Here is a 27,983-nt window from a genome sequence, read left to right as displayed (position 1 = left end):
CAAACGAATGGACAGAAATATGCACACTTTCATCCAGTCTTCAGTCTGGATAGTGAATCCAACATTTATGTGCCAGGCTGAAGGCTCTCCTCACTTTTCTAGAAAATATTTCAGTTTTTCCTGTAGGGAAACAAGCTGTAAGGAAAGGCAGAAAAACATGAGAAATTCATCTGAAATCTTAAGTTCCATTACTTGATCTAGAATTCACTTACATGAACCAGAAAGAAATACTGTCATTTGTCATTTATGAGGTTATCTTAGCCTTACAATGTTTCAAAGAACAGTGCCACAGTCAAGAATGCATGTTCAATGCTGTGGCGATGTTCTTTATTATGCCAAACTTACAAAAGGAAGCTTTAAAATAGAATATGCTTTAAAAACTGAATACATTTGCTGTTAAGAATCTATGTTTCGGCCGGGCGCGGTGGCTCACGCCTGTAATCCTAGCACTCTGGGAGGCCGAGGTGGGCGGATCGTTTGAGCTCAGGAGTTCGAGACCAGCCTGAGCAAGAGCGAGACCCCATCTCTACTAAAAATAGAAAGAAATTATATGGACAGCTAAAAATATATATAGAAAAAATTAGCCGGGCATGGTGGCGCATGCCTGTAGTCCCAGCTACTCGGGAGGCTGAGACAGGAGGATCGCTTGAGCTCAGGAGTTTGAGGTTGCTGTGAGCTAGGCTGACGCCACGGCACTCACTCTAGCCTGGGCAACAGAGTGAGACTCTGTCTCAAAAAAAAAAAAAAAAAAAAGAATCTATGTTTCTATGAAGAATATACAGAGGTCACAGCTCACTGATGAGATCACTGTAGCCATACTCTAGGAGTCACAAGATAAGGCAGTTGGGATAGTCTCTTGTCCTAATGAACACACTGGATCTACCGAGTCTTACCCCATTCTGCTTGCCACATCATGAGACACTGAGAAACCGGCTCAGAGTCCTAACCAGTCAGGAGCTTGATGATGTTCTACTTATGCTCTCTTAGTCAGAAGCCCTGAACCTTTTGTGGTATAGGATTTAATTTTTTTTTTTTTAAATTTGGAATGGTAAAGTGACCAGTAACATTCAGAGATGTATACTGTCGTTAGAACAAAGGTTATTTAAAAATATTATTCAATTTAGGTCACTCCATACCAGTATGGACTTTTAGTCTGTGAAAGAAATGGAACATTATAAAACAATCCTATGCTGCACATCACCTGCCAAACCACTATAATTGTTATCTGCATTAACCTAGAGGCTCTTCTCACTCAGATACCGAATGACCCCCAATTACCCATGATTACAACCACTGATGCTCCAGTTCTTTCTTCTTTGTGAGAAAGAACCAAGATGGTGGAAAGAACCTCCCACCATCCCCTAAAGGTAGCTTTGTCCCTAGGTTCAGACTTCTTGCTGAACAGTCAACCTGGCTAATTCATCCAGCCCCACAGTGTGAATGATCGTTTCTGTGTTTGGGCCTCTGATCTCCCATTTTCCAAAGCACTTCCAACTAAACTCATCATTGTCTCCACCTCCCATTCCCCCTAAATCTTCTTTCTGTTGTCTTAATTTCAGTTAATGACACACCAGTTCCCAGTTACCCAGGCTTTGGACTCGTATTTGTTCCCCTTTTTGCCCTGTAAATCCAAACAATTGTTAAGTTCTGGTTCCTTCTACCACTTGTATCTTCCCCTAGTCTCTCCCCATTCCAACTTCTCCTATATACAGCTGGCAGAAGAATCTTCCTGAGGTACTCCCCAGGTACAAAAAGCTTTGAAGGCTCATTATGACCAACACCAAAAATCTAAACTCTTAAGCCTGGCATCACCACCTCTTAGCCATTGTGCATGCTGCTTTCTCAGAGAATGCCCTTCTTTCCCTATCTCCTTATTAAAACTCTTCCTACATTTTAAGACCCCAAACATCTTCTCCATGAAGCCTTCTCTAATCTGCATAGATAAAATAAGCTCCCATTCCATTAAGTCCCTACCCCTCTCGTGAATTTCTACTCAACTGAAAGCAGAGACTATATCATTAGCATTTCATAGCTTCCTGCAGAACCTAGCTTAAAGTAGGCACCCAATAAATCTATGTTGAATAAATGAGCTAACATAAAGGGCTCTGAGTAAATAAAGTTTACAGCTACATTTCTGTGTTGAAAATAGCACTCTTTGAACTCAAATAGCAGGAGGCAAGAGTTGCAAACGCCAAGTTTCCTGATTTCATTGTATAGGCAGACAGCTCTACCGTAAAGATGGTCAATGTACCTAAAACCCAAAGAACTTTGTGTAAGAAGTCTGACAAGCATCAACCTCACAAAGTGACCCAGTATAAGAAGGGTAAGGATTCCCTGTATGCCCAAGGAAAGAGGTGTTATGATCGTAAGCAGAGTGGCTATGGTGGGGAGACAAAGCCAATTTTCTGGAAGAAGGCTAAAACCACAAAGAAGATTGTGCTAAGGCTGGAATGTGTTGAGCCTAATTGCAGATCCAAGAGGATGCTGGCCATTAAGAGATGCAAACATTTTGAACTGGGAGGAGATAAGAAAAGGCCAAGGGCTGGGGGTGCTGGTGGCTCACACCTGTAATCCTAGTACTCTGGGAGGCCGAACTGGGTGGATCCTTTGAGCTCAGGAGTTCCAAACCAGCCTGAGCAAGAGCGAGACCCCATCTCTACTAAAAAATAGAAAGAAATTACCTGGACAAGTAAAAATATGCAGAAAAAATTAGCTGGGCATGGTGGCGCATGCCTGTAGTCCCAGCTACTTGAGAGGCTGAGGCAGAAGGATTGCTCGAGGCCAGGAGTTTGAGGTTGCTGTGAGCTAGGCTGATGCCATGGCACTCTAGCCAGCGTGACAGAGCGGGACTCTGCCTCAAAAAAAAAAGAAGAAAGAAAGAAAGAAAGAAAGAAAGAAAGAAAGGAGGTTGGCTGGGCGTGGTGGCTCACGCCTGTAATCCTAGCACTCTGGGAGGCCGAGGCGGGTGGATCGCTGGAGGTCAGGAGTTCGAGACCAGCCTGAGCAAGAGCGAGACCCCCGTCTCTACTAAAAATAGAAAGAAATTATATGGACAACTAAAATATATATATACAAAAAATTAGCCGGGCATGGTGGCGCATGCCTGTAGTCCCAGCTACTCGGGAGGCTGAGGCAGTAGGATCGCTTAAGCCCAGGAGTTTGAGGTTGCTGTGAGCTAGGCTGATGCCATGGCACTCACTCTAGCCCGGGCAACAAAGCGAGACTCTGTCTCAAAAAAAAAAAAAAAAAATGGAAGGAAGGAAGAAAGAAAAGGCCAAGTGATCCAGTTCTAAACTTTGAGACTCTTTTTGTTCCTTTAATTTTGAGGAGAAAATGTTGACGCTATGGAAAAATTACCTGTAGGGAAATAAATACAGTGATATTCAAAAAGGAAGAAAAAAAAAAGAAAAGAGCACTCCTCAATACTAACTATAGTCATGTGTTACTTAATGGGGATACATTCTGAGAAACACATCAGTAAGCAATTTTGTTGTTGTGCAAACATCATAGAGTGTACTTACACAAACTTAAATGGCATAGCGTACTACACACCTAGGCTCTGTGCTATGGCCTGTTGATCCTAGGCTACAAACCTGTACAGCCTGTCACTGTACTGAATACTGTAGTCAGTTGCAACACAATGGTAAGTATTTATGTATCTAAACATAGAAAAGGTACAGTAAAAATACAGTATAAAAGGTAAAAAAAAAAATGGCATACCTGTATAGTACACTGACCATGAATGGAGCTTGCAGGACTGGAAGTTGCTCTGAGTGAGTCAGTGAGTGAGTGGTGAGTGAATATGAAGGCCTAGGATGTTACTGTGCACTACTGTGGACTTTACATGCACTATACGCTTAGACTACACTAAATCTATTTTAAAACAGGAATTGTGCTACAACACTATAATGGCTACGATGTCACTAGGTGATAGGAGTTTTTCAGTTCCATTATAATCTTATGGGACAACCTGATATCATATATGCAGTCCATAGTTGACCCAAACATGGTTATACAGCATATGACAGTACTTACACAGATAAAAACAAAGATGTTTGGTGGGTACTAAAGCAATCTTGGCATTATCTGTTCACCTGGTTGTTTTTAAGCAGAACTTGGATAAGTGATTTGCTGAGAGGAAGGGAATATACAGAACATAAAAATTCCCCTGGCCTTGTGGGGATGGGGGGGGAGCAATGTATGGCGTACATCCTTAACATTTACTTCTCCTTCAACATGCAGTCATTGGCCCAAGTCCCATCAATTCTACCTTTAAAATACATTACCTCATATACCAATGTTCATAGCAGCATTATTCATAATAGCCCAAAGTAAAAGCAACCCAAATGTCCATCAGTGGGTGAATGGATAAACAAAATGTGGTATATCCATACAATGTAATATTAATCAGTATTAAATGGAATAAAGTAGTGGTACATGCCACAACATAGATGAACCTTGAAAACTTTATGCCAAGTAAAAGAAGCCAGACTCGAAAGAACATGTATTATGTGATTCTATTTGTATGAAATAACCAGAATAGGCAGTAGATTAGTAGAAAGCAGATTAGTCGTTGCCTAGGGCTGGGCAGGGGAGAGATTTGGGGGAAATGGGGAGTGACTGCTAATGGGTACAGGGTTTCTTTTTGGGGTGATGAAAACTTCTAAAATTGTGGGGACAGTTATACAACTCTGGATATACCAAAAGCCTTTAAACTGTATGGTTTAAATGGGTGAATTGTATGGTATGTGAATTACATCTCAATAAAATGCAGTTACAAAACCATTTTTATTACAGTTTAAAAATCTATCTTCTTTCCATCTCCACTGCCACTACCTTAGTCCAAGTTACCATCATTTTTTTTTTTTTGAGACAGAGTCTCACTCTGTTGCCCTGGCTAGAGTGCCGTGGCGTCAGCCTAGCTCACAGCAACCTCAAACTCCTGCACTCAAGCGATCCTCCTACCTCAGCTTCCCCAGTAGCTTGGACTACAGGCATGTGCTACAATGCTCGGCTAAATTTTTCTATTTTTAGTAGAGACAGGGTCTCGCTCTTGCTCAGGCTGGTCTTGAACTCCTGACCTCAAGCAATCCTCCCGCCTTGGCCTCCCAGAGTGCTAGGATTACAGGCCTGAGCCACCACGCCTAGCCATACCATCATCTCTTATTAGACTACCACACAGCCTCCTAACTGGTCTCTTTGCTTCTACTTCTGCCTTTCTACAATCCATTCTCCAGAGAATAATCAGGGTAATCTTTAAAAAGTTCAAATTAGATGTGATTCTCTTGCTTAAAGTTCTTCAAGTGCTTTCCATTGCATTTAAGACTAAAACCCATCCTCTTTATCATGGCCACAAGGCCATATGCTATGGCCTCTGCCTACTCCTCCAACCTTATGTTAAACCATTCTCTTCTTTGCTTTAAATATTTCCAAGGTCCTCAAAGAGGCCAAGTTCTTTCTTAACATGGGACCTTGCATGTGCTCCACCCCAGAGGCTTTTCATCCCACTCTTTGCCTGGACTTATCCTTTAGGTCTCAGTTTAAATATCATCTCCTCAGAGAGGCCTATCATGATCTCCCCATTTAATTTAGGACTCTAATAGCACCATTGACTTTACTTCCTTCATAGAACTTCTTCACAATTTGTACCTTTATATTTGTATAATTTGTTTACTGTCAATCTCCCTGGCTAGACTATTAGAACCATAAGGACTAGTACAGCAGGTCTTTGAATAATATCATTTCATTCAACATTGTTTCATTATAGTAAGCCCTTACGTAACGTAATAGGTTCTTGGAAACTGCAACTTTAAGTGAAATGACGTATAAAAGGTCCTTTTATGTCGTTAATTCAATGTTGTTTCATTATACTGTTAATGAGAATAATGTTCTCATAACTGTCTGTGTGGCATTTGTACATTCTCCCCACGTCTGTGTGGGTTTTCTCCCAGTACTCTGGCTTCATCCCACATCCCAAAGATGTGCACGTTAGATTCACTGGCATGTCTAAATGGTCCCATTCTGAGTGTGGGTGTGTGTGAGTGTGCCCTGTGATGGGATGGTATGCTGTTCAGGGCTGGTTTCCACCTTGCACGCTGAGCTGCAGGGATAGGCTCTGCACCCATGACTCTGAACTGGAATCAGTGGGTAAATAATTATCTTACTTGTTTTTTAATCTTTCTTAAATATATGTTTAGCTCACATTTATTTCAATGCTTAATATTAGAAGTGTTTTTTCTTTCTTTTTCTTTTTTTTTTTTTTTTTTTTTTTTTTTTGAGACAGGGTCTTGCTGTCGCCCAGGCTGGAGTGCAATGGCACAATCAATCCTCCCACATCAGCCTCCAAAGCAGGTGGGATTACAGGTGCATGACATTACACTCAGCTAATTTTTTTTATTTTTTGTAGAGACAGGGTCTGCTATGTTGTCCAGGTTCGTCTTGAACTCCTGGCCTCAAGCAATCTTCCTACCTCAGTTTCCCAAAGCCCAAAGTTCTGGGATTACAGGCATGAGCCTCTGCACCCAGCAGGTGTTTTGTTTTTTATTTAGTACTTTGGTGATATTTCTGTGACCAGAAATATGCCATAGGAACTAACTCTTATTTATACCAATTAGCCTATGGTAACATTGGTTCTGTTATAGGTTATTTTGCTTAACGTTGCAGTTTCCAAGTAGCTATCCACAACATTGAGGACTTACTGTATTGTATCTGTCTTATTCAACACTGTACGTCCAGTGCTTTTCACTTCCTAGGCATTCAATATTTATTGTTTGAGTCAATTTTCACAAAGACCTTGTTCCACCCTGTTACCTTCATTAAGAAGATTTGGCCACCACTATTCCTGTGAGAAGAATAGCCAGACATGATACTGGGGGTGAGGTGGGGGGTTCTTTGTATCAAATATGTTCTGGTAGATTTGGAAACATACTTCTTACCTGCTCAATTTTTTTATTTTCCTCCAACTTAAGCTGCTTCAGCACAGACTGTAAATGACTCTGGGAAAAAAATTGTATAAATGATGAATGCTGAGTCTCAAAGTAAAAAGGACCAAGAGAAACAAGGAGTTTGGCAAATAATTTGATAAGAAAACTGTCAGTCATACAAAAGAGCACTCTTTTTAAAGGGTTTAGAGTATAAAAACTACACCCCTTAACAACAGTGCTATCCTATTTTATTTTATACACCCTACACAACATTTTTTCTTGCCTTAAAATAAATGATTGGAATGCCTTCATGTTACCTTTTTCTAGTTTAGCACAAATCCTTTGGCTGTGGTGACCTATTAAAGAAGCTGCTGACAACTCCTCCATTTCCCCTCACCAGGGCAGAATAGTACTATTCCTATCTAGTAAAACATGCAACAATAACAATCATAATAATACAATATATATGAATCTTTCAAAGTGTGTCCTTGTCTGTTATCTTACTTGGTTATTCCAAAGGATAACATCAAAATGGGTATAATTCTGTGTCGAGCTGCTCCCCTTTGATGACCACAGCTCTACAGAAAATGAAATCTGGCAAGGAATTCTCTAAATGCTTCAGAATTTCCCTCACTGCAAAGTAAACATGGCCTAACATATATTTTCCTTTTGTTGAAACTCTTAAACATGTATTATTAAAAGTAAAGATATTCTTGTTCAAGCATTTATCAAAAAATATAAAAACTAATTGAGTTAATTCTCCTTTACTTGCAATGAATACATTTTGGTACAAACAACAGGGTTCAGTCTATGCCCTACCATTTACTATGAGTCTTGGCAAGTTAATTAATCTCTTTGAATTTCAATTTTTTATCTATGAAATGAGAATGGTGACAATATCTAAGCTTCAGGGATATGAGGCTAAAATAAGATAATACATGTACAATTCTTAGCTCTTTATGTGCTTTCTACATAGTAAATGTTCAATACTGACTATTCTTAAGTCACCTGATCCCTTCCCCAAAATGCTTATATTAGATGATCAAAGTTATACAGGTAAAAGGAAACAGGGCTATCTTTTATTGTGAGTTTCTAAGAGATTATTTAAGTTCATGAATGAACAAGAATGCCGCACAGAGATGACATGAGTGGAAACACAAACATGGGATGGATTTTGAAAGTAAGATATCAAGATTTCTTTATACCAGCCAGCAAGAACTTACCTTGAGCATCAGGTTCTCCACTTTCATGATGAGATCCTTCTGTCTTTGTGCTCTTCTCTGAATCCCATGGAGCTTTTTCTCTATGTAATGAATCTGCTTCTGAATTTCAAAGACTAACAGAGATAGAAGCTTTATGTATCTAAATAGAGCCTAGTCTAAACTAATGGACCAAGATCCAAATCAAGTAAAACTTCACTACACATTTGAGCAATAACTTCTAAACTTAGCCTTGCATCAAATGTGTGTTTAGAGTCAGCTTTTAGCACTGCCACTCACCCTGTCCCATCCCTATTTTTCACTCTGACTTACCTACTGAACTGGCACCGTCCTTTGCCTCATACTGGCCAGATTCCATAAACTTGGCCTGTAGCTCCCTTTCCAGATCTTCTTCAGAGTCCTCTTCATCCTCATCTTCATAATCATCTTCCTCTTCATCATCCTCATCTTCATCTTCATCATTATCATCCTCATCCTCCTCGTCATCGTCATCATCATCATCATCATCACTGTTACTACTAGAATCATTGAACATCTCCCGAAGCATATCATATTCTATTGGTTTTAAGCAAGAGGAAGGTGAAACTACCTGAAGCTTTGCAAATGACTCCCACTCCAGATACAATCATACTCCTTACATTCAAATTCACTGGGCAACCAGTTAATTTTATAAATCATTATCACAGGAGGATTATTCCCTTCATAAAACAAGGACAGGAAATGAAAAGCACTGTAACATTCATTCACGTATTCAATGATCCAGACATCTAGAGAATCTAAGGGTCCACAAGAAGTTAGAATACCAGGGATGGATGGGACATTAGAACACCAACCTAAAACATCTAAAGCACTGAGAGACCAATAGGAGGGAAGAAGGGTAAAGGCATTCTTTTTCTGTGATTCACCTGTGAATCTATGGAGAATGATCTGATAGCCAGTCAACAGCTGTCCTACCTGAAGCTCCTGCTTTGCCTTAACTAAATTACCTGCGATATGACCTCTCTTGTAGCCACTCATTCCTGGGGCTATCTCAAAGCCTGGAATGGAACCTTGACTTTCTATTTCCTCACTTTCATCTTCAGTAATGACTTCCCATCCTGAAAGGAGGAGGCAGTCAAGGAAAATGCAGAAGGAAAGGAGAAGGCACAGTTGAAAGGGAAAAGATTGTGGCTAAAGGGGCTATTTAATTTAGTCCAACTTTAGGCTATTTGTGGACTCCTAGTTTAGAGAAGTGCCTCATATTGAATTCCACAAGTAAATAAATGTCTATTACATGATTTTACTGTTCCTAGCTAGAACATAACATTTCCAAAAATCTTTAGTTCTACACATCAAAACTGGCACACAAATATCAAATGAGGGTTTGTCAGCACATGCATATGGGGTGGAACAGACTACGCAGAAAATATTTTTATAAAGGATACGTGCACAGATAGCTTCAGCATCTGAACACAGCAGTCTCTTTACTTCGTCTTCCACATCTGGAGAGTCAGTGTACTCAAGCAAAGTGGGAGGCGGGATATCAATACTGTCAATCAACACTTCGTGTTTTGCAGAAATTCCCTTTTCCTAAATACCAATGAATTCAAATGATTAGACCTCTTTAGATGCCAAATTTCTACTTTAGTGCTATTTATGAAGGAATTTTTAGCCATGGTCTAAATTTTTTTACAGTAAACTTATTTTTTTCCCAATTAAACAAATTATTTGAAACATTTAATCTTTTCAATTTGCAACTCTATGGTAAAACTCTCTCTAAGAGGTGTAGCCCTTAGGTCTCAGTTATTAATTATTTGCCCTGATTCATATTGGCAAAGAACTATAATTCCTTATTAGCTATTTAGAAGTAATTTGGTTTAAAGATCCAAATTCTCAGATTTCACTTCCCCACATCTTTATTTGTTTATTTTTTTTTTTTGAGACAGAGTCTCACTCTATTGCCCAGGCTAGGGTGGTATTGGCACCAGCCTAGCTCACAGCAACCTCAAACTTCTGAGCTCAAGCGATCCTCCTGCCTCAGCCTCCCAGTAGCTGGGAGTACAGGGGTGCTTCACCATGCCTGGCTAATTTTTTTTTCTATCCGGCTAATTTTTTCTATTTTTAGTAGAGGCAGGGTCTTGCTCTTGCTCAGGCTGGTCTCAAACTCCTGACTTCAAGTGATCTTCTTGCCTTGGCCTCCCAGAGTGCTAGGATTATAGGCATGAGCCACTGTGCCTGGCCCCCACATCTTTATTATTAGATATGTTCCTACAAAAACTGGCTTAGCTACATGTTCTCCCTTGAATCCAGTTTTAGATAATTATCTCCACAGCAACCAATTTGTCATGCCACAAATAGAAATTAAGACTTTGAGGGGGAATAAGCAATTGGAAACAACTGCTGCTAAAAATGAACCCTGGCTTCCCAGGAATAGCGTTGAAATAATCATCAGAGAAAAAAAGCAGATCAGAGTACACAGAGACAACTGGCCAAATTGTATCTTTTCCTAGGAGTTACTGGACAACAAACAATGAATTCATTATTCAGTGAATCAAACCCAGTGTAGGTGTATGGGAGTGGTGGTCAGGGGTGAGAAGGAAAGCTCAAAAGTAAACTTTATGATTTATTTGAAACTAATGAGCTATTAAACAAAACACACTAAGGGTAAATAATGAAGTTATGATTGCTCTACCTCAGTAAAGCTGATTTCTTCAATTTGTTTGACATCCATGAGCTATGAAAAAAAAATAAAAATAAACAATGAAGTTATATTATGATTGTTCTACTTCAGTAAATTTTTTTTTTTTGAGACAGAGTCTCACTGTGTAGCCCAGGCTAGAGTGCCGTGGCGTCAGCCTAGCTCACAGCAACCTCAAACTCCCGGGCTCAAGCAATCCTTCTGCCTCAGCCTCCCGAGTAGCTGGGACTACAGGCATGTGCCACCATGCCCAGCTAATTTTATTTCCTGTATATATTTTTAGCTGTCCAGATCATTTCTTTCTATTTTTAGTAGAGACAGGGGTCTCCCTCTTGTTCAGGCTGGTCTCGAACTCCTGACCTCGAGCAATCGTCCCGCCTCGGCCTCCCAGAGTGCTAGGATTACAGGCGTGAGCCACCGCGCCCAGCCTACTTCAGTAAATCTTAAAGAGCTCTATAACTATTCTTAACTTAGTTTTACATTCAGTAGCCACTCAATAAATGCTGTTGACTGACAGTATAAAATCCAAGGCAACCGTGTTCATGCATTGGAATACTCAACATAGTGTCAATTCTCCCCAAATTGAACTATAAGTTTAATGTAACTCCTATCAAAATTCCAGCAAGGTTTTCTGTAGACATAGACAAGCTTATTCTAAAATTTATATGGGAAGGTATAGGCTCTAGAATGGCTAAAACAATATTGACAAAGAAAAATAAAGTGGGAAAAATCAGTCTTCTGATTTCAAGACCTATTATATAGATACACTGTAATACTGGTGGAGGGATTAGCACATGGATCAGTGGAACACAATAGAAAACTCAGAAATAGACCCACACACATATGCCCAACTGATTTTTGGCAAAGGTGCAAAAGCAATACAGTGAAGGAAGGACAGCCTTTTCAACAAGCGGTGCTGGAACTATTGGACATCCTTAGGCAAAAAAAAAGAGCCTTGAACTTAATATTATACCTTTTATAAAAATTAACTCAAAAATGGATCACAGTCTTTTTTTTTTTTTTTCTTTTTTGAGACAGAGTCTCGCTTCGTCACCCAGGCTAGAGTGAGTGCCGTGGCGTTGGCCTAGCTCACAGCAACCTCAAACTCCTGGGCTCAAGCAATCCTCCTGCCTCAGCCTCCCGAGTAGCTGGGACTACAGGCATGAGCCACCACGCCCAGCTAATTTTTTGTTTCTATTTTTAGTTGACTGGCTAATGTTTTTCTATTTTTAGTAGAGATGGGTCTTGCTCTTGCTCAGACTGGTCTCAAACTCCTGACCTCAAGCTATCCTCCTGCCTTGGCCTCCCAGAGTGCTAGGATTACAGGCATGAGCCACCGAGCCCGGCTCACAGTCTTAAATATAAAATGTAAAACTTTTTTTAAAAACATAGACGAAAATCTTCAGGATCTGGGCTAGGCAAACAGTTCTTAGATTTAACACAAAAACCAAGATCCTTAACAGAAAAAAAAAAATAAGTTGGACCTCATCGGCAATAAAAACTTTTGGTCTTTGAAAGACCCTGAGAAGGGGATGAAAAGATAAGATATAGATTGGGAGAAAATATTTGCAAACTACATATCTGACAAAAGACTTGTATTTATTAATGGAATATAAAAAGAACTCCCAAAACTCAATAATGAAAAAAAACCATTTGGAAAATGGACAAAAGGCATGAACAGACATTTCGCTGAAGTCGATATATAGATGGAGAACAAGCAGAAACAACCCAGATATCCTTCAATGGGTGAACAGTTAAACTGTGGTACATTCATACCATGGACTACTACTCAGCAATAAAAAGGAACTATTGATATTGCAAAAACTTGCATGGATCTTAACGGAATTATGCTGAGTGGAAAAATAAGCTAGTCTCTGATGTTATATACGGCATGATTCCATTCATATGACATTTTTGAAATGACAAAATTACAGAGATGGAGAACAGATGAGTGATTGCCAGATGTTAGGGACCAGGGCGTTTGTGGTGGAAGAAAGGTGGGTATGGTTATATAAGGGCAAGATATGGGATCCTTATGCTGGTGAAACTGTTTAGTATCTTGACTATGTAGGTGGATACACGAACCTATGCATGGGATAAAACTGCATAAAACTAAACAGACATACAAACACATGAGTACAAGTAAAAACTGGAGAAATTTGAATAAGATTGGTCAATTATAATAATGTCAAGTTCCTGTTTCGGATATTGTACTATAGTTCTGCAAAATGTTATAATGGGGAAAACTGGAAAAGGGGTACATAGTGTCTTTCTTTTATTTCTTACAACTGTATGTGAATCTATAATTCTTTGAAAATACAACGTTTAATTTAAAAAAGAAGCCAAGCCACAGTACTCCTGTAGCTTGCTCAAGGTTCTACAAACCTGAAGTAGGTTTAGAAATATAACTACAATTCCCAATTCTTAGGTTCTGGATGGGTTCACTTTAAATCCAGATCTCGCAATTGAAAACTAAAAGCATTAGCAGAAATTTCAAATTCATGATTCCTCCAGACCCCTAGCAACTAGGCTGTAACCTCAAGGATCAGGTTTGTTTTTATTCACTGCTATATTCCCGTCTGCTAACATAGTGCCTGGCATTTAGCTCGCATTCAATAAATGTTTACTGAACACACGAATGAATGAACAAATTAATTCCCAACTGACTTTTTTCCTTTCCTTCCTACTCACAATCCTCTTCTAATCTACCCAGCAGACACACAAATAGCATGCAACTAACCTTTTTTGTTGTTTTCCGGAACCTTTTCTTTCTGACATTCTTAAGTGGTGGAGTAACTAAAATAAATACAGCAAAATGAAACGTATATATGATTGATGGTAGTCACATATCTATCTGAATTTGATAGAGAAAGGTCATGCTATAAGCCACTGGCTCATGCCATAACTCCTTCCCTTAACAGTGTCTGAGAGCCTAATGAACCAAACACCTAAGTGTGGTAAGAGGTCCCTGGTTCACAAGGAATCAGATTCAGCAGATAAATGTAGTCAGCCAGAATGAGCATGGGGCTGGTGACTTACTGCCATGCTTCCAGATATATTTCTTCTCTTTCTCCTTTTCATCTTTACTGATTGCTTTAAGATCAGTAGAGGTAACTGGTTCTGGAGAAGAGTGGAGATCATCATCAGCCTCACACACAAGCATCTGCATTTAACAAAGACAAAGAAGTTATTATGGCCATAAATCTTGGGTTAACAATAAATCATAATCATTCTTACTACCAGAAATCCTAGAACACAGAAAAGACTGATACTTGGCATTTCCAGGACACCAAGTGTTATGCAATATACACTATATTCTCCCTCTTCCTCCCCTACCCCTTCCCCCACCAGTGGCACTATATATGGACTCCGAGGGTTGTTTTGTTTTAGCTAGAGCGCTCACCACTGCAGAGGGAATATATTGAAAACAGATCTATCTTAACTGTTTTTGATTTAGAGAGGAAATAAGAAATCAACAGCAGAAATGATGGTAAGAACCAATTTAAACCTCCAGCGTTAAGGGCATACTGCTTTAGCAGAAAGTTCAAAAGATCCCAGCTGCTCATATCTTTCAATTAATGAAAAGTCACTATAAATGGCAAACGGGGGGCTCTACAAGCTCTTTGGACAAAATAAAGTACTGAAAAGCTAAGGATCAAACACCAAACTGGAACATGACATTTCTTTCCTATGCAATCAATCTGGAAATTCTAAATGACAAGCAGCCATTCGCTTAGTGGAAAGAAGTGCTGAAAGAAAGAAAATGGAGGGAGAAAGGGATTCCCTGAAGGATGTGAGAGCTAGTACATTAAAAAAAACTAGTTCATACCTGGGAAATATCTGCTGTTTTATAAAAGTTTTTTTTATCATGAGTTTTCAGGCTTCCAATAACACAAGGCAAATCAACTAGCTTAGCAGCTAGTGAGACATCTTCTATCTCAACAAGTGCATTACGCCCATCAGCTGAAGAGAATTAAAGAAGATTAAAGTTGACATCTTCCCAGCGAACACTTAAGCCTCTGAGGGTTTGAATAATGAAGACTTATATGAGACAGACTAGTCTTCAGTGAAACCTACTATTTCTCAAAATGCTAGAATTGTGTACACAATTAGGAACTTCCCAGGGAAAAGAAGGGAGAGTATACAGAGCTCTTTTTTCCCAGTTGGGGTCACTAGTTCAAAAGTAGCTAAGTTTCTTGTTAACGAGTGTGAATTAAATGTGAGTGAAGCGGTAAATATTTCATTCTCATCCTGAAAAACAAAATCCATCCATTTAAACCCATCCCTTTTTTTTAGAAGCATTCAGTCATGTCATTGTACATGTGTGTTTTTAAAGGGTTGGTTGAGGGAAGTGTTGACCCTAGAATGGTGCTAATTAGTCTCATATTAAAAATCTCTAGTTAGCTTCACAAAGATAAAATTCTATACAACAGCTGTATACTAAACTCTGAACCCTGCTCAGATGTTTCAAATATGAATGTTTTTGACACAAGAGGACTCAGGTGTAATCTTATATTAAGTTGAAAAAGAAACATGCAGGCCAGGCGCGGTGGCTCACGCCTGTAATCCTAACACCCTAGGAGGCCGAGGCAGGAGGATCGCTCGAGGTCAGGAGTTCAAGACCAGCCTGAGCAAGAGGGAGACCCCGGCTCTACTAAAAAATAGAGAGAAATTATATGGACAACTAAAAATATATAGAAAAAATTAGCCGGGCATGGTGGCGCATGCCTGTAGTCCCAGCAACTTGGGAGGCTGAGGCAGAAGGATCACTTGAGCCCAGGAGTTTGAGGTTGCTGTGAGCTAGGCTGACGCCACGGCACTCTAGCCTGGGCAACAGAGTGAGACTCTGTCTCCAAAAAATAAATTAATTAATTAATTAATTAATTTAAAAAAAAAAGAAAAGAAACATGCAGAACCATGTTTGACATAATCCTTTCTATGTGAATTAACTTTCAAAATATATAGAGAGATTATTTACATTCTGGTATTATGCATAAAAATTTTGTCTGTAAGGAAACACAAGAAGAAATGGTTAATATTAGTAATCTTTGGCATTGAGGCTGGAGCACTGTGAGGAGACTTTCATTTCTCCTTTTGAACTTTTATTTGAATTTTCTTTTTTTTTTTTTTTTTTTTTTTTGAGACAGAGTCTCACTCTGTTGCCCGGGCTAGAGTGAGTGCCATGGCATCAGCCTAGCTCACAGCAACCTCAAACTCCTGAGCTCAAGCGATCCTCCTGTCTCAGCCTCCCGAGTAGCTGGGACTACAGGCATGTGCCACCATGCCCGGCTAATTTTTTCTATATATATTTTTAGCTGTCCATATAATTTCTTTCTATTTTTAGTAGAGGTGGGGTCTCGCTCTTGCTCAGGCTGGTCTCAAACTCCTGAGCTCAAACGATCCGCCCACCTCGGCCTCCCAGAGTGCTAGGATTACAGGCGTGAGCCACCGCCCCCGGCCTTTTTTTGTTTGTTTTTTTTTTTTTTTTTTTGTTGAAACAGAGTCTCACTCTGTTGCCCAGGCTAGAGTGAGTGCCCTGACATCAGCCTAGCTCACAGCAACCTCAAACTCCTGAGCTCAAGCGATCCTCCTGCCTCAGCCTCCCGAGTAGCTGGGACTACAGGCATGCGCCACTATGCCCGGCTAATTTTCTCTATATAGATTTTTAGTTGTCCATATAATGTCTTTCTATTTTTAGTAGACATGGGGTCTCGCTCTTGCTCAGGCTGGTCTCGAACTCCTGATCTCGAGCGATCCACCCACCTCGGCCTCCCAGAGTGCTAGGATTACAGGCGTGAGCCACTGCGCCTGGCCTTATTTGAATTTTCTAATCACAAACTTGTATTATCTTTTTTTATAATAAATGTCAATAAGAGGCTGGGTGAGGCCAGGCGCGGTGGCTCACGCCTGTAATCCTAGCACTCTGGGAGGCCGAGGCGGGTGGATCGCTCGAGATCAGGAGTTCAAGACCAGCCTGAGCAAGAGCGAGACCCCGTGTCTACTAAAAGTAGAAAGAAATTATATGGACAACTAAAAATATATACAGAAAAAATTAGCCAGGCATGGTGGCGCATGCCTGTAGTCCCAGCTACATGGGAGGCTGAGGCAGGAGGATCACTTGAGCCCAGGAGTTTGAGGTTGCTGTGAGCTAGGCTGACGCCACGGCACTCTAGCCCAGGCAACAGAGTGAGACTCTGTCTCAAAAAAAAAAAAAAATTGTCAATGAGAGTTAACTCAGTGGTGGGATTATAGGCCACTTTTTTTTTCTTCTTTATATACTTCTCTGTATTTAAAAAAAACTAACAAATTTTATTTATTTTTGGTTTGTGTGTTTTAGACAGATGAGCCTTACATGAAAACATTTATTTATTTATTTATTTTTGTTTTAGGAGCTTTTAAAAATTAATAATTTTATTAATAATTGACAAATCATAATTATATTTACAGAGTACAATGCGATGTTTTGATACATGTATACAATGCGGAAAGATTAAATCAAGCTAATTAACATGTCCCCACTTAACGTTTTTGTGGTGATACATTTGAAATTTACTCTTAGTTATTTTAAAATACACAATACATCATTATTGACTATAGTCACCCTACTGTGCAAGAGATCTCAAAACTCATTCCTTCTGTCTAGCTGAAACTATGTACCCTTTAACCAGTAATTCCTCATTTTCTCAATCCACCCCCAAACTCCAGTCTCTGGTAACCATCATTCAGCTCTCAAAGATCATTGTCTTTCTGTGCCTGGCTTATTTTACTTAGCAAAATGTCCTCTAGATTTATCCATTCCAAATAACAGAATTTTGTTCTTTTTTAAGGCTGACTAGTATTCCATTGTATATACATACAATTTTCTTTTCTTTTCTTTTTTTCTTTTTCTTTTTTTTTTTTTGAGACAGAGTCTCACTCTGTTGCCCAGGCTAGAATGCCGTGTCATCAGCCTAGCTCACAGCAACCTCAAACTCCTGGGCTCAAGCGATCCTCCTGCCTCAGCCTCCCTAGTAGCTGGGACTACAGGTATGTGCCACCATGCCCGGCTAATTTTTTCTATATACATTTTTAGTTGTCCATATAATTTATTTCTATTTTTTTTAATAGAGACAGGGTCTCGCTTTTGCTCAGGCTGGTCTCAAACTCCTGAGCTCAAATGATCCACCTGCCTCGGCCTTCCAGAGTGCTAGGATTACAGGCATGAGCCACCATGCCCGGCCCATACCACATTTTCTTTATCCATTTATCTGTTGATGGACACTTAGGATGATACTATATCTTGGCTATTGGGAATAGTGCTACAATGAACATGGGAGTGCAGATAGCCCTTCAACATATTGATTTCAACTCCTTTGAATATATTCCCAGAAGTAGGATTGCTGGATCACATGGTAGTCCTATTTTTAGTTTTTTGAGGAACCTCCATACTGTTATTCATAATGGCTGTACTAAGCCAGGCTCAGTGGCTCACGCCTATAATCTTAGCACTCTGAGAGGCCAAGGCGGGAGGATCGCTTGAGGTCAGGAGTTTGAGAACAGCCTGAACAAGAGTGAGACCGTGTCTCTACCAAAAATATAAAAAATTAGCTAGGTGTGATGGCCTGTGCCTGTAGTCCCCCCAGCTACTCAGGAGGCTGAGGCAGGAGAGTAGCCTGAGCCCAGGAGTTTGAAGTTGCAGTGAGCTATGGTAATGCCATGGCACTCTACCCAGGGCAACAGAGCGAGAGTCTGTCTAAAAAAAAAAAAACAACTGGATGTACCAATTTAAATTACTGCCAACAATGTGCAAATGTTTCCTTTTCTCTGCATCATCACCAATACTTGTTATCTTTCTTTTGTTTAATAAAAGTCATTCTAACAGGTGCGAAGTGGTATGTCATTGCAGTTTTAATCTGCATTTCCCAGACCGGGGCAGTGGTTCATACCTGTAATCCCAGCACTTTTGGAGGCCAAGGTGGGAGGTTTGCTTGAGGCTAGGAGTTTGAGACCAGCTTGGGCAACATAGTGAGACTCTGTCTCTACTTAAAAAAAAGTTTTTTAAACTAGCCGGGTATGGTGGGGCACACCTGTAGTCCTAGCTACTTGGGAGGCTGAGGCAGGAGGATCTCTTGAGCCCAGGAGTTTGAGGTTGCAGTGAGCTATGATCACACCACTGCACTCCAGCCTGAGAGTGACACAGAGTGAGATCCTGTCTCTAAATAATAATAATTTAAAAATAAAAAATAAATTAAAAAAATTGCATTTCCCTAATGATTAGTGATGCTGAGCATTTTTTTCATGAATCTGTTGGCCATTTGTGTGTCTTCTTCAAAAAGTGTCTGTTCAGGTCCTTTTCCCATTTTTTAATTGGGTTATTTGTTTTCTTGCTATTGATTTGAGTTCCTTTTATGTTTTGGATATTAACCTCTTACCAGATGTATGGTTTGCAAATGTAACAAATATTATTTAAAGAAAGAAATATATGTCACCTTTATGAACAAAGAACACCATATTCATTTGTCATTCCCTTGGACATTAAAAAATCATAAAGCTTGTATATGAGACTACCAGTAGTATGGATATCCCACATTTAACCCCTAAGTTCTTCCTTATACACACTATGATAATTACTCACCCCAAGTTGCATAATTCCTACTTTCTTTTCTCTTAATAGGACTTAAGCCTCTCTAAACCATGAGTCCATCAAGACAGAGACCATATTATATTCTTTTTCACATCCTTAGTACCCAGTACAGTGCCTGGCACATAGCAATCCCTGGGTACATTATTGTTCAATGTATGCTGAATGGATATTAACTACTTACAAGATAAGTCAATTTTTAGTTTATCCTTCGAGATGACACTTCCAGAACGCATTATGTTCCTCACAGTACAAGCATGTTCCTAAAAAGGAGGTAAATTGAAAAATCAGGATTACTTACCTACTTGGCAGCTAAGAGAATAGATATATCAAAGAAATCTCTCCCTTAAATAAAACCTTACACCTCCCAAATGTTAATAGCAAGACCATGCATTGTATAAATCAAGTTAGGATGAGGCTGACTCTAATCTCATCATTGTCTTTTAGTAGTTACAGTTAATGCCTTCTCCTAGCTCTACATTCCTGCCTGTCACTGCTACCTTTCAGCTGTAGTTGCTAAAGAATGGCTTAGGTGCAGTGTACCTGACATATTAATTGGCATATTAATTAACCCTCATTGGGGAAATAGCTTTCTCAACCTCATCCTTAATATAGCTTCCTAGACTAAGTAATGCATGAATACAGGTATCAGTGGTGGAAGAGACCCAAATACATGTTGAGATGAGCTTCAACAGCTTGCATGATGATAAATTTACAGGAGATATAGGGCTGGTCCTTCTCACTGCCCCTTTTGAGGTGACAGAAAGGATTTCAGAAGAGTCTTATCATGGCTGTCCAGGGAACAGGCTGTTAGTATCTGTGATAAGTGACATCATTGTCACAGCTGTTTTGCCAGGAAATCAACCCACATGATAGGTGGTATGTACAAGAGGAAAAAAATCTGTTAAAAGAGTACACACCAAGATAGGACTGCTTAATAGAACATGATTCCTGGGAAACAGATGTTCTGAGTTTTTACAGCCTATCTGAAATAGAAATGTTACAGAATCCAAGGAGAACTATACTCATGCACTGAAGATATTTGCTCTGAGATACAAAGGTTTCTTACCATAGGCAGACGTAAGATAAACTGGTTCTCAAGTTCATAAGGAAGTTCATTCTGTCTTTCACTCATGTCTTATTTTTGAGTTCATGAAAACAAAAGGAAAAAAAACCAACAGAAAGTCACTAAAAACTCCTCTTGCTCCCTCTGCTGACCAATTCTGGTAGTACTCATTAAATTATACAAACTTTTGTCCCTAATCCTCACTGGAATGATATTCGTAAAGTTACACAATACATTCTTTGACATAATTTGATTATTTTTAAGAGTCACTTTATCTCCCCTCCAACATGTGCAGATTTCCCAAAGTCAATCCAAATTACATGATGTAATCTGATGAACAAATGAAGTAAGAGCTGTTATGCAACATGATTTAATCTTAATGATATTCTTAGACTTTCAGGTAAAGGACTACAATTCAACAACACAGTGGTGGTTACCTAAGCAAACGATATGTCCTCCACAGGGAAGAATGCAAACTGAAGGCTGAAAACCCAGAAACCACTTGCAGAAATGTTCTATGATGATTTGAAGTAAACAAAAGCTTAATTTTCAATTTTTCATCCACTTTATTATTTTTTTTTTTTATTTATTTTTTTGAGACAGAGTCTCACTCTGTTGCCCAGGCTAGAGTGAGTGCCGTGGCGTCAGCCTAGCTCACAGCAACCTCAAACTCCTGGGCTCAAGCAATCCTACTGCCTCAGCCTCCCGAGTAGCTGGGACTACAGGCATGCACCACCATGCCCGGCTAATTTTTTCTATATATATTTTTAGCTGTCCATATAATTTCTTTCTATTTTTAGTAGAGATGGGGTCTCGCTCTTGCTCAGGCTGGTCTCGAACTCCTGAGCTCAAACGATCCGCCCACCTCGGCCTCCCAGAGTGCTAGGATTACAGGCGTGAGCCACCGCGCCCGGCCAATTTTTCATCCACTTTAATGGATTGGTAGGAATTAGGCAGTCCATGGGAGAGCAGGTAGTTTTTTATGACTCTAGAGCCAACATCAACAGCACTGAGATACCGTGGGTAAAAATTAGGAGACCAGTTCTTATGGCTAAACTATCTATATGAGTACACCTAACTTCATGAAATAGATGCATTCCTGAAAGGGTGGTATGAATAGGACTTAAACTTTGATTTGATTTATACATTACTAACATTTATTGTGTGCATTCTATGTGCCTAGAACTACATCGAGTGCATTAATTCTATTACTTCATTTAATCCTCACAATCACCACTTAGTTGAAATACCCCTAAAGTATATTTAAAGGAACCCTAAGGTGGATCCCTTTGTAAAAAAAAAAAAAAGAAAAGAAAAATGAAAAATACGCCCTTGTTAAAGCAAATAATCTCTTCCTAGTTAATCTTTTTTTGACAAATTATAGTTGTATATAATTATGAGGGTACATAGTAATGTTATGACATAGGTATACTGTGTGAAATGATTGAATCAAGATAATTTACATATCCATTACCTTAAATACTTATTATTTATTTCTCCTGTCTAACTGCAACTTTCTACCCTTTGACCAACATCTCCCCCATTCCCCTTACCCTCCAACCTCCGGTAACCACCATTCTACTCTCTGCTTCTAAGAGTTTGATTGTTTTAGATTCCACATATAAGTGAGAACATGTGGTTTTTTTCCTTGCTCTGTCTGGCTTATTTCACCTAATGTCCTCCACGTTCATCCATGTTATTGCAAATAACAGATTTTCCTTCCTTTTTAAGGCTGAGTAGTATTCCATTGAGTATATGTACCACATACCCTTTATCCATTCATCCACTGATGAACACCTAGGTTGATTTCATAACTTGGCTATTATGAATAATGCTACAATGAATGTGTGCATGCAGATATTTCTTTGACATATTGATTTCAAGTCCTTAGGATAAATACCTAGAAGTAGGATTGCTGGATCCCAAGTTAATCTTTAATCTTATTTTCCATCTATTTGGGATGTATCTGTAGTGCTTGTATTTGGGCTACTAGGGCCCACACTTCTTCTGAGGACGATTTTTCTCATAGGTTGAAAGAAAGCAATGTACATATACGAAACATGACTATGCTATACACCAAGTTATAAGATCTTATACCTTGAGTTAGAGTAAAAGCTCCAGTTCATGTACAGTCCCTAATACTGTGTAAATCATTAACTAGAATCTGAGTTTTAAATTTGAATCTCAATTAAAAACACTGGAACCTTTTTAAACATATACAAGTGGTTCTGGGACCCTATTAGGGTGAAATCATTCAGAAGGCAGGGCGTAGTGACTAACGCCTGTAATCCTAGCACTCTGGGAGGCTGAGGCATGAGGATTGCTTGAGGTCAGGAGTTTGAGACCAGCCCTAGTAAGAATGAGACCCCCGTCTCTACTAAAAATAGAAAGAAGTAAGCCAGACAACTAAAAATAGAAAAAAGAAAAAATTAGCCAGGCGTGGTAGCGCGTGCCTGTAGTTCCAGCTACTTGGGAGGCTGAGGCAGGAGGATCGCTTGAGCCCAGGAGTTTGAGGTTGCTGTGAGCTAGGCTGACGCCACGGCACTCTACCCTGGGCAACAGAGTGAGACTCTGTGTCTGTAAAAAGAAAAAGAAAAGAAAAGAAAAAGAAGGAAAGAAAAAAGAAATCATTCAGAAGTTATGACTTCACTATTTTAGTGTAACTTCAGAAATTATTAGAAAGGCTTTTTTTCATATGTTTGTTGGCCATTCCTCTATCTTCTTTTGAAAATTTTCTATTCATGTCCTTTGCCCACTTTTTGATAGGGTTGTTTGATTTTTTTCTTGCTGATTTTCCTGAGTTCTAAATAGATTCTAGTTATCGGTCCTTTATCTGATGTGTAGCATGCAAAAATTTTTTCCCATTCGTAGGTTGTCTGTTTGCTCTCGTGACTGTTTTTTGGCTGTGCAGAAGCTTTTTAATTTGATCAGGTCCCATTTACTTAGTTTTGTTGCTGCTGTGATTGCCTTTGGGGTCTTCTTCATAAATTCTTTGCCTAGGCCAATGTCTATAAGAGTCTTTCCCACATTTTCTTCTAGAATTCTAATAGTTTCACACCTAAGGTTTAAGTCTGTTATCCACCGTGATTTGATTTTTGTGAGAGGTAAAAGCTGTGGGTCCTGTTTCAGTCTTCTATATGTGGCTATCCAGTTTTCCCAGCACCATTTATTGAATAAGGATTCTTTTCCCCAGTGTATGTTTTTGTCTGCTTTGTCAAAGATTAGATAGCTACATGAGGATGATTTTATATTTGGATTTTCTGTTCTGTTCCACTGGTCTGTGTCCCTGCACTTGTGCCAATACCTGCATAATGAGTGCGATGCGCACTGTCTGGGGAATGGACACGCTTGAAGCTCTGACTCAGGGCGGGAGGGGGCATGGGCAATATACATAACCTAAACTTTTGTACCCCCATAATATGCTGAAATTAAAAAAAGAAAGGAAAACACAAAGAGGTCAGCAGTGGAAAAGCAGACACCTAGGATGGGGAGGCCACATTATTTGTGACAGTCATCTCTTCTTGCTTCATACAGTTATAAATATGTATATTACACACACATATACATACATATATAAATACAAAACCGAAATGTAAATGTAAGAAAAAAGTTAATTAAAATAAAGTAAACGAAACAAAAAATCTGGGGCTGGGCACATTGCCTAGCAAACGGAACAGAGTAACCAACACAAGGTTGGGGGCAGAAACTCATTATTTGAAGAACTAGTTGCTAAGCAAGATTTTATCAGATCAGTAGTAACTTTTAGATTTCTCAGCAGAACTAGGACTAGGGCATTTTGTTCATTGCAAAGCCTTTTTGGCAACTGCTCTTTTATGGAAGAAAGAATTTAAGAACTGAAACTATTTCAAAGTAGCTGCTTGTAAACAAACACCTGATAAAAGGTCCCATGGGAAAGAAGTTGGCTAACCCTGGTTGAAATGAGTTTTAATTATTTTTTAAATTTGTTACCTGCATTTACCCAAAGAGCTGGTTGTACGGTGTTTACAATAAGAAGAAGCATCAACTTTTTTCCAGCAAGCGCTCTTTGATACCTAATTAAATTAAAGGAGGGCCCCTCTCCACCTTTCACCTCAGCTCCATCTCGCTTTAGCAGAATTAAAATTGGGGGAATGATAACTAGCTGGAGGGTGCCTGGCAGAATGCTCCGGGCAGTGCAAGTCAGCACTAGCCTAAATTGGTATTTTTTCAAGTTCACAGCCGCTGGCTGCAATTTAGAGATAGTGACCCGCACTCCATCCTTATTCCTGGGGCACTAAGCTTCCAAGGGAAAAGTTCAGTGCCTAGGTTTGGATCCCATTTCCCTTGAAAACCTCCCTCGGGGCCAATCCGCAGCCTTCGCGCCTTGCTGTCCAGGCGGCCTGGGGAGGGCGGCGGGGGCGGGGGTGGGGGCGCTGCCCGGGTCCCGGGAAGACTCACCAGCTCTTCCGCGGACTCGCGCTGCCATTGGAAAGACTGTGCGAGCTGGGAGCCGCGTCTCTGCCCTGTGGATTCTGGGCGGCCGGAGCAGGGACAGGTAGGAGCGGCCCGCGCCCGCCCCTCCCCGCCTCGCCACGCCTTCACGGCCGCCGGGCAGAGGGACAGACAGGCAGCCTCGAGGGCTCGCCACGTGCTTGGGCGGGAAGGTTCGAAAAGCGCTGAGTGCTGAGGGAACGCGACGGGCTCTGGGACCTCACGAAGCAAGATCAGGGCTTCAAAACAAGCTACCTTTACATAGGGGCAACCTTCAGGGCGCCGGAGGATTTTTATCAATAGACGGTGATACTTGTGAAAGCCCTGACACATTTGGTTGCTCCTCAAATCCATTAGGTTGGACTATTTGTCCCTTGGCAAGGCTACCTCCTGGTGACAAATATACTGCTGTGTAAACCCACTAAATAACTATAACCCGCACCCAAACAACTCTAACACGATTAGCCTCTCCCTCTCCTCAGCAGAGTCGCTGTTTTACATCTTTTGGAAAGGGTCCCAGTTACGCCGCTCCAAAAAGGGGATTTCCTTCTTTTTTCCTCTCTCACTCTGTCTCTTTTTCTTTCGTTCTTTCTTTCCTTTTCTTTCCTTCTTTCCTTCCTTTTCTTTTTCCCTTTCCTTTCCTTTTTCTCCTTTCCTCTCCAGTCCTTTCCATTCTCCTTTCTTTTTTTCTTTTTTTAATGACAGAGTCTCACTCTGTTGCCGGGCTCGAGTGCCGTGGCGTCAGCCTAGCTCACAGCAACCTCAAACTCCCGGGCTCAAGCGATCCTACCGCCTCAGCCTCCCGAGTAGCTGGGACTACGGGTACGCGCCACCATGCCCGGCTGATTTTATTTATTTATTTACTTATTTTTAGTTGACCAGCTAATTTTTTTCCTAGTTTTAGTAGAGACAGGGTTTCACTCATGCTCAGGCTGGTCTCAAACTCCTGAGCTCAAGCGATCCCTCCCACCTCAGCCTCCCAGTGTGAGATTTCTCCAAAAGGGGGTTTGCAATTCAAACAAACTCGCAAAGAAGATCCTCAACTCGTGAAAAAGACACTTAAAAAGCCACTTACCTTTCCTTTCTAGTAAGTTTCCTGCAGTTTGGGCAGCGGCTTGGGCACTGCTGTTGGCATCAGTAGGAGCGCCATGATCGCCGGCAATTTTGGTGCTGCTGTCACAGGCGGTTTTAGTACCACAGTCACCAGGAATCTGGGGCTGTTGGTTGATAGTTACTTCTGACGTAGAAACTGTCAGTGTTGAATCATTTTCGGAGGAATCGGGGAGCTGTCCCTCAGGGCGCTCCATGGTCCACAGTAGTTGGGGTTGTAAAATGGCTTCCTATTAGTCATGTGATCAGGCAAGTTCCAGAATTTTCATAAAATGATGTCAAAGGTATCTTTTTTAAAGACATAGTGATACTATTAGACACATTGCTGGTGCCTGCTAAAGATTGTAGTGAAGTCTCTTACTGCCTAACACTTACCTAAACTTAATTGTAAGGACTAAATATTTTTGGAAGACTTTTGTACAGTCATTTCTTCTGGGACGTGATTTTTTTTTTCATCCAATTAAACTAGATGACCGGAGCTTCGGACCTAGACAATATGGATTTTGGTCCCTTTTAGGATCCATCCGCTAATCTTTATTTTGGCATTACATCATGGGGCTACATCAAGGGTTGTAATACAAAATAGACCAATGAGATCAGTTTTGTATTTACTGTAGAATATTCTTGAAGGCATTTATTATATCAAAAAAACGTTTAATGAAAACGTGAAGAAAAATGCTGTTTTTGGTAATTGAAATAGCTGAGTAATTGTTTTGAATTGTATGAACAATGTGAATTATATAATTAACTTTATGATGGCTGCTAGGAAGCTCAGAGCCAAATTTGCAACCCACCTCTAATAACTATGAATCTTATTGGTATATGTCAACCTTTCTTGTTATCTTAAATAATTACATTCTATCCTAATTCCCTAATTATTTTTATCTTGTACAGTAAGCAACCCTGAAAGCTGCTCGAAACATTTTAAAAAAGAATCACATATAAATGTCAGATGAATGAAAATAGTACTCTAACAGAAGTGTCTCAGGGAGCATCCCAATGGATGGAGGAGGGGAGCACATAACTGTTCACTTATAAATTCTGTCATCCAACAAATGTTAATTGAGAATTTAATGTGCCAGGCTGTATTTGAAATATTTATCAAATGCTTAAAATATGGTAAGTGATTCATGGGAAGGAGGCAAAAATTATCCTTAAGAAATTTACAATCTAGTTAGAGATACAAGCACACACATATGTAAATTTTCCCTTATGCCAGATTTCTAGCCCCATCTTAAGGAAAAATAGGAATAAAAAGTAAATGAAATGAAAGTATATAAATTATTATTATTGGCCAGGCGAGGTGGCTCACGCCTGTAATCCTAGCACTCTGGGAGGCCGAGGCAGGAGGATCGCTCAAGGTCAGGAGTTCAAGACCAGGCTGAGCAAGAGTGAGACCTCGTCTCTACTAAAAATAGAAAGAAATTATATGGAAAACTAAAAATATATACCGAAAAAATTAGCCGGGCATGGTGGCACATGCCTGTAGTCCCAGCTACTAGGGAGGCTGAGGCAGGAGGATCCCTTGAGCCCAGGAGTTTGAGGTTGCTGTGAGCTAGGCTGCATGGCACTCTAGCCAGGGCAACAGAGTGAGACTCTGTCTCCTATATATATATATATATATATATATATATATATATATATATGAGAGAAATTACCTGGAAAACTAAAAATATATATAGAAAAACTCAGCTGGGCATGGTGGTGCATGCCTGTAGTCCCAGCTACTCAGGAGGCTGAGGCAGGAGGATTGCTTGAGCCCAGCAGTTTGAGGTTGCAGTGAGCTATCATGACCCCACTGCACTCTTGCCTGGGCAACGTTGCAACATTGTTAGAGATGGGTGGGTGGGGGGGGAAACTCGCTGTTGCTCAGGCTGGTCTCCATCTTCTGACCTCA

The 27,983-nt window shown here is 40.1% G+C and overlaps 2 protein-coding genes across 3 annotated transcripts; one reads left to right on the top strand and one right to left on the bottom strand.

Annotated features, from left to right (window-relative positions):
- Window positions 1-90: 90 nt before the first annotated feature.
- TAF7L (TATA-box binding protein associated factor 7 like) lies at window positions 91-26,283 on the bottom strand. 2 transcript variants are annotated; one of them, XM_069463872.1, is made up of 13 exons: window positions 26,052-26,283; window positions 20,510-20,577; window positions 19,625-19,703; window positions 14,650-14,783; window positions 13,860-13,983; window positions 13,561-13,616; window positions 10,815-10,856; window positions 9,568-9,640; window positions 9,130-9,240; window positions 8,456-8,698; window positions 8,147-8,259; window positions 6,936-6,995; window positions 91-135 (listed from the first exon to the last, which is right to left on the bottom strand). In XM_069463872.1, exons 1-13 carry the CDS (start codon window positions 26,281-26,283, stop codon window positions 91-93), a joined length of 1,380 nt encoding a protein of 459 aa, XP_069319973.1. The 2 variants fall into 2 exon arrangements, with proteins under 2 accessions (XP_069319973.1, XP_069319974.1); XM_069463873.1 differs by lacking the exons at window positions 8,456-8,698; window positions 26,052-26,283 and having other exon boundaries at window positions 20,510-20,575.
- Window positions 2,239-3,293, top strand: LOC138378701 (large ribosomal subunit protein eL42-like). The gene is made up of 2 exons (XM_069464065.1): window positions 2,239-2,534; window positions 3,269-3,293. The coding sequence occupies exons 1-2, from the start codon at window positions 2,239-2,241 to the stop codon at window positions 3,291-3,293; spliced, it is 321 nt and encodes a 106-aa protein (XP_069320166.1).
- Window positions 26,284-27,983: the final 1,700 nt, after the last annotated feature.

Source organism: Eulemur rufifrons, chromosome 30 (assembly GCF_041146395.1).
Source record: "Eulemur rufifrons isolate Redbay chromosome 30, OSU_ERuf_1, whole genome shotgun sequence".
Lineage (NCBI taxonomy): Eukaryota > Metazoa > Chordata > Mammalia > Primates > Lemuridae > Eulemur > Eulemur rufifrons.
Note: the sequence above shows the minus strand (reverse complement) of the source record. Positions and strands in the feature narration are given on the sequence as shown.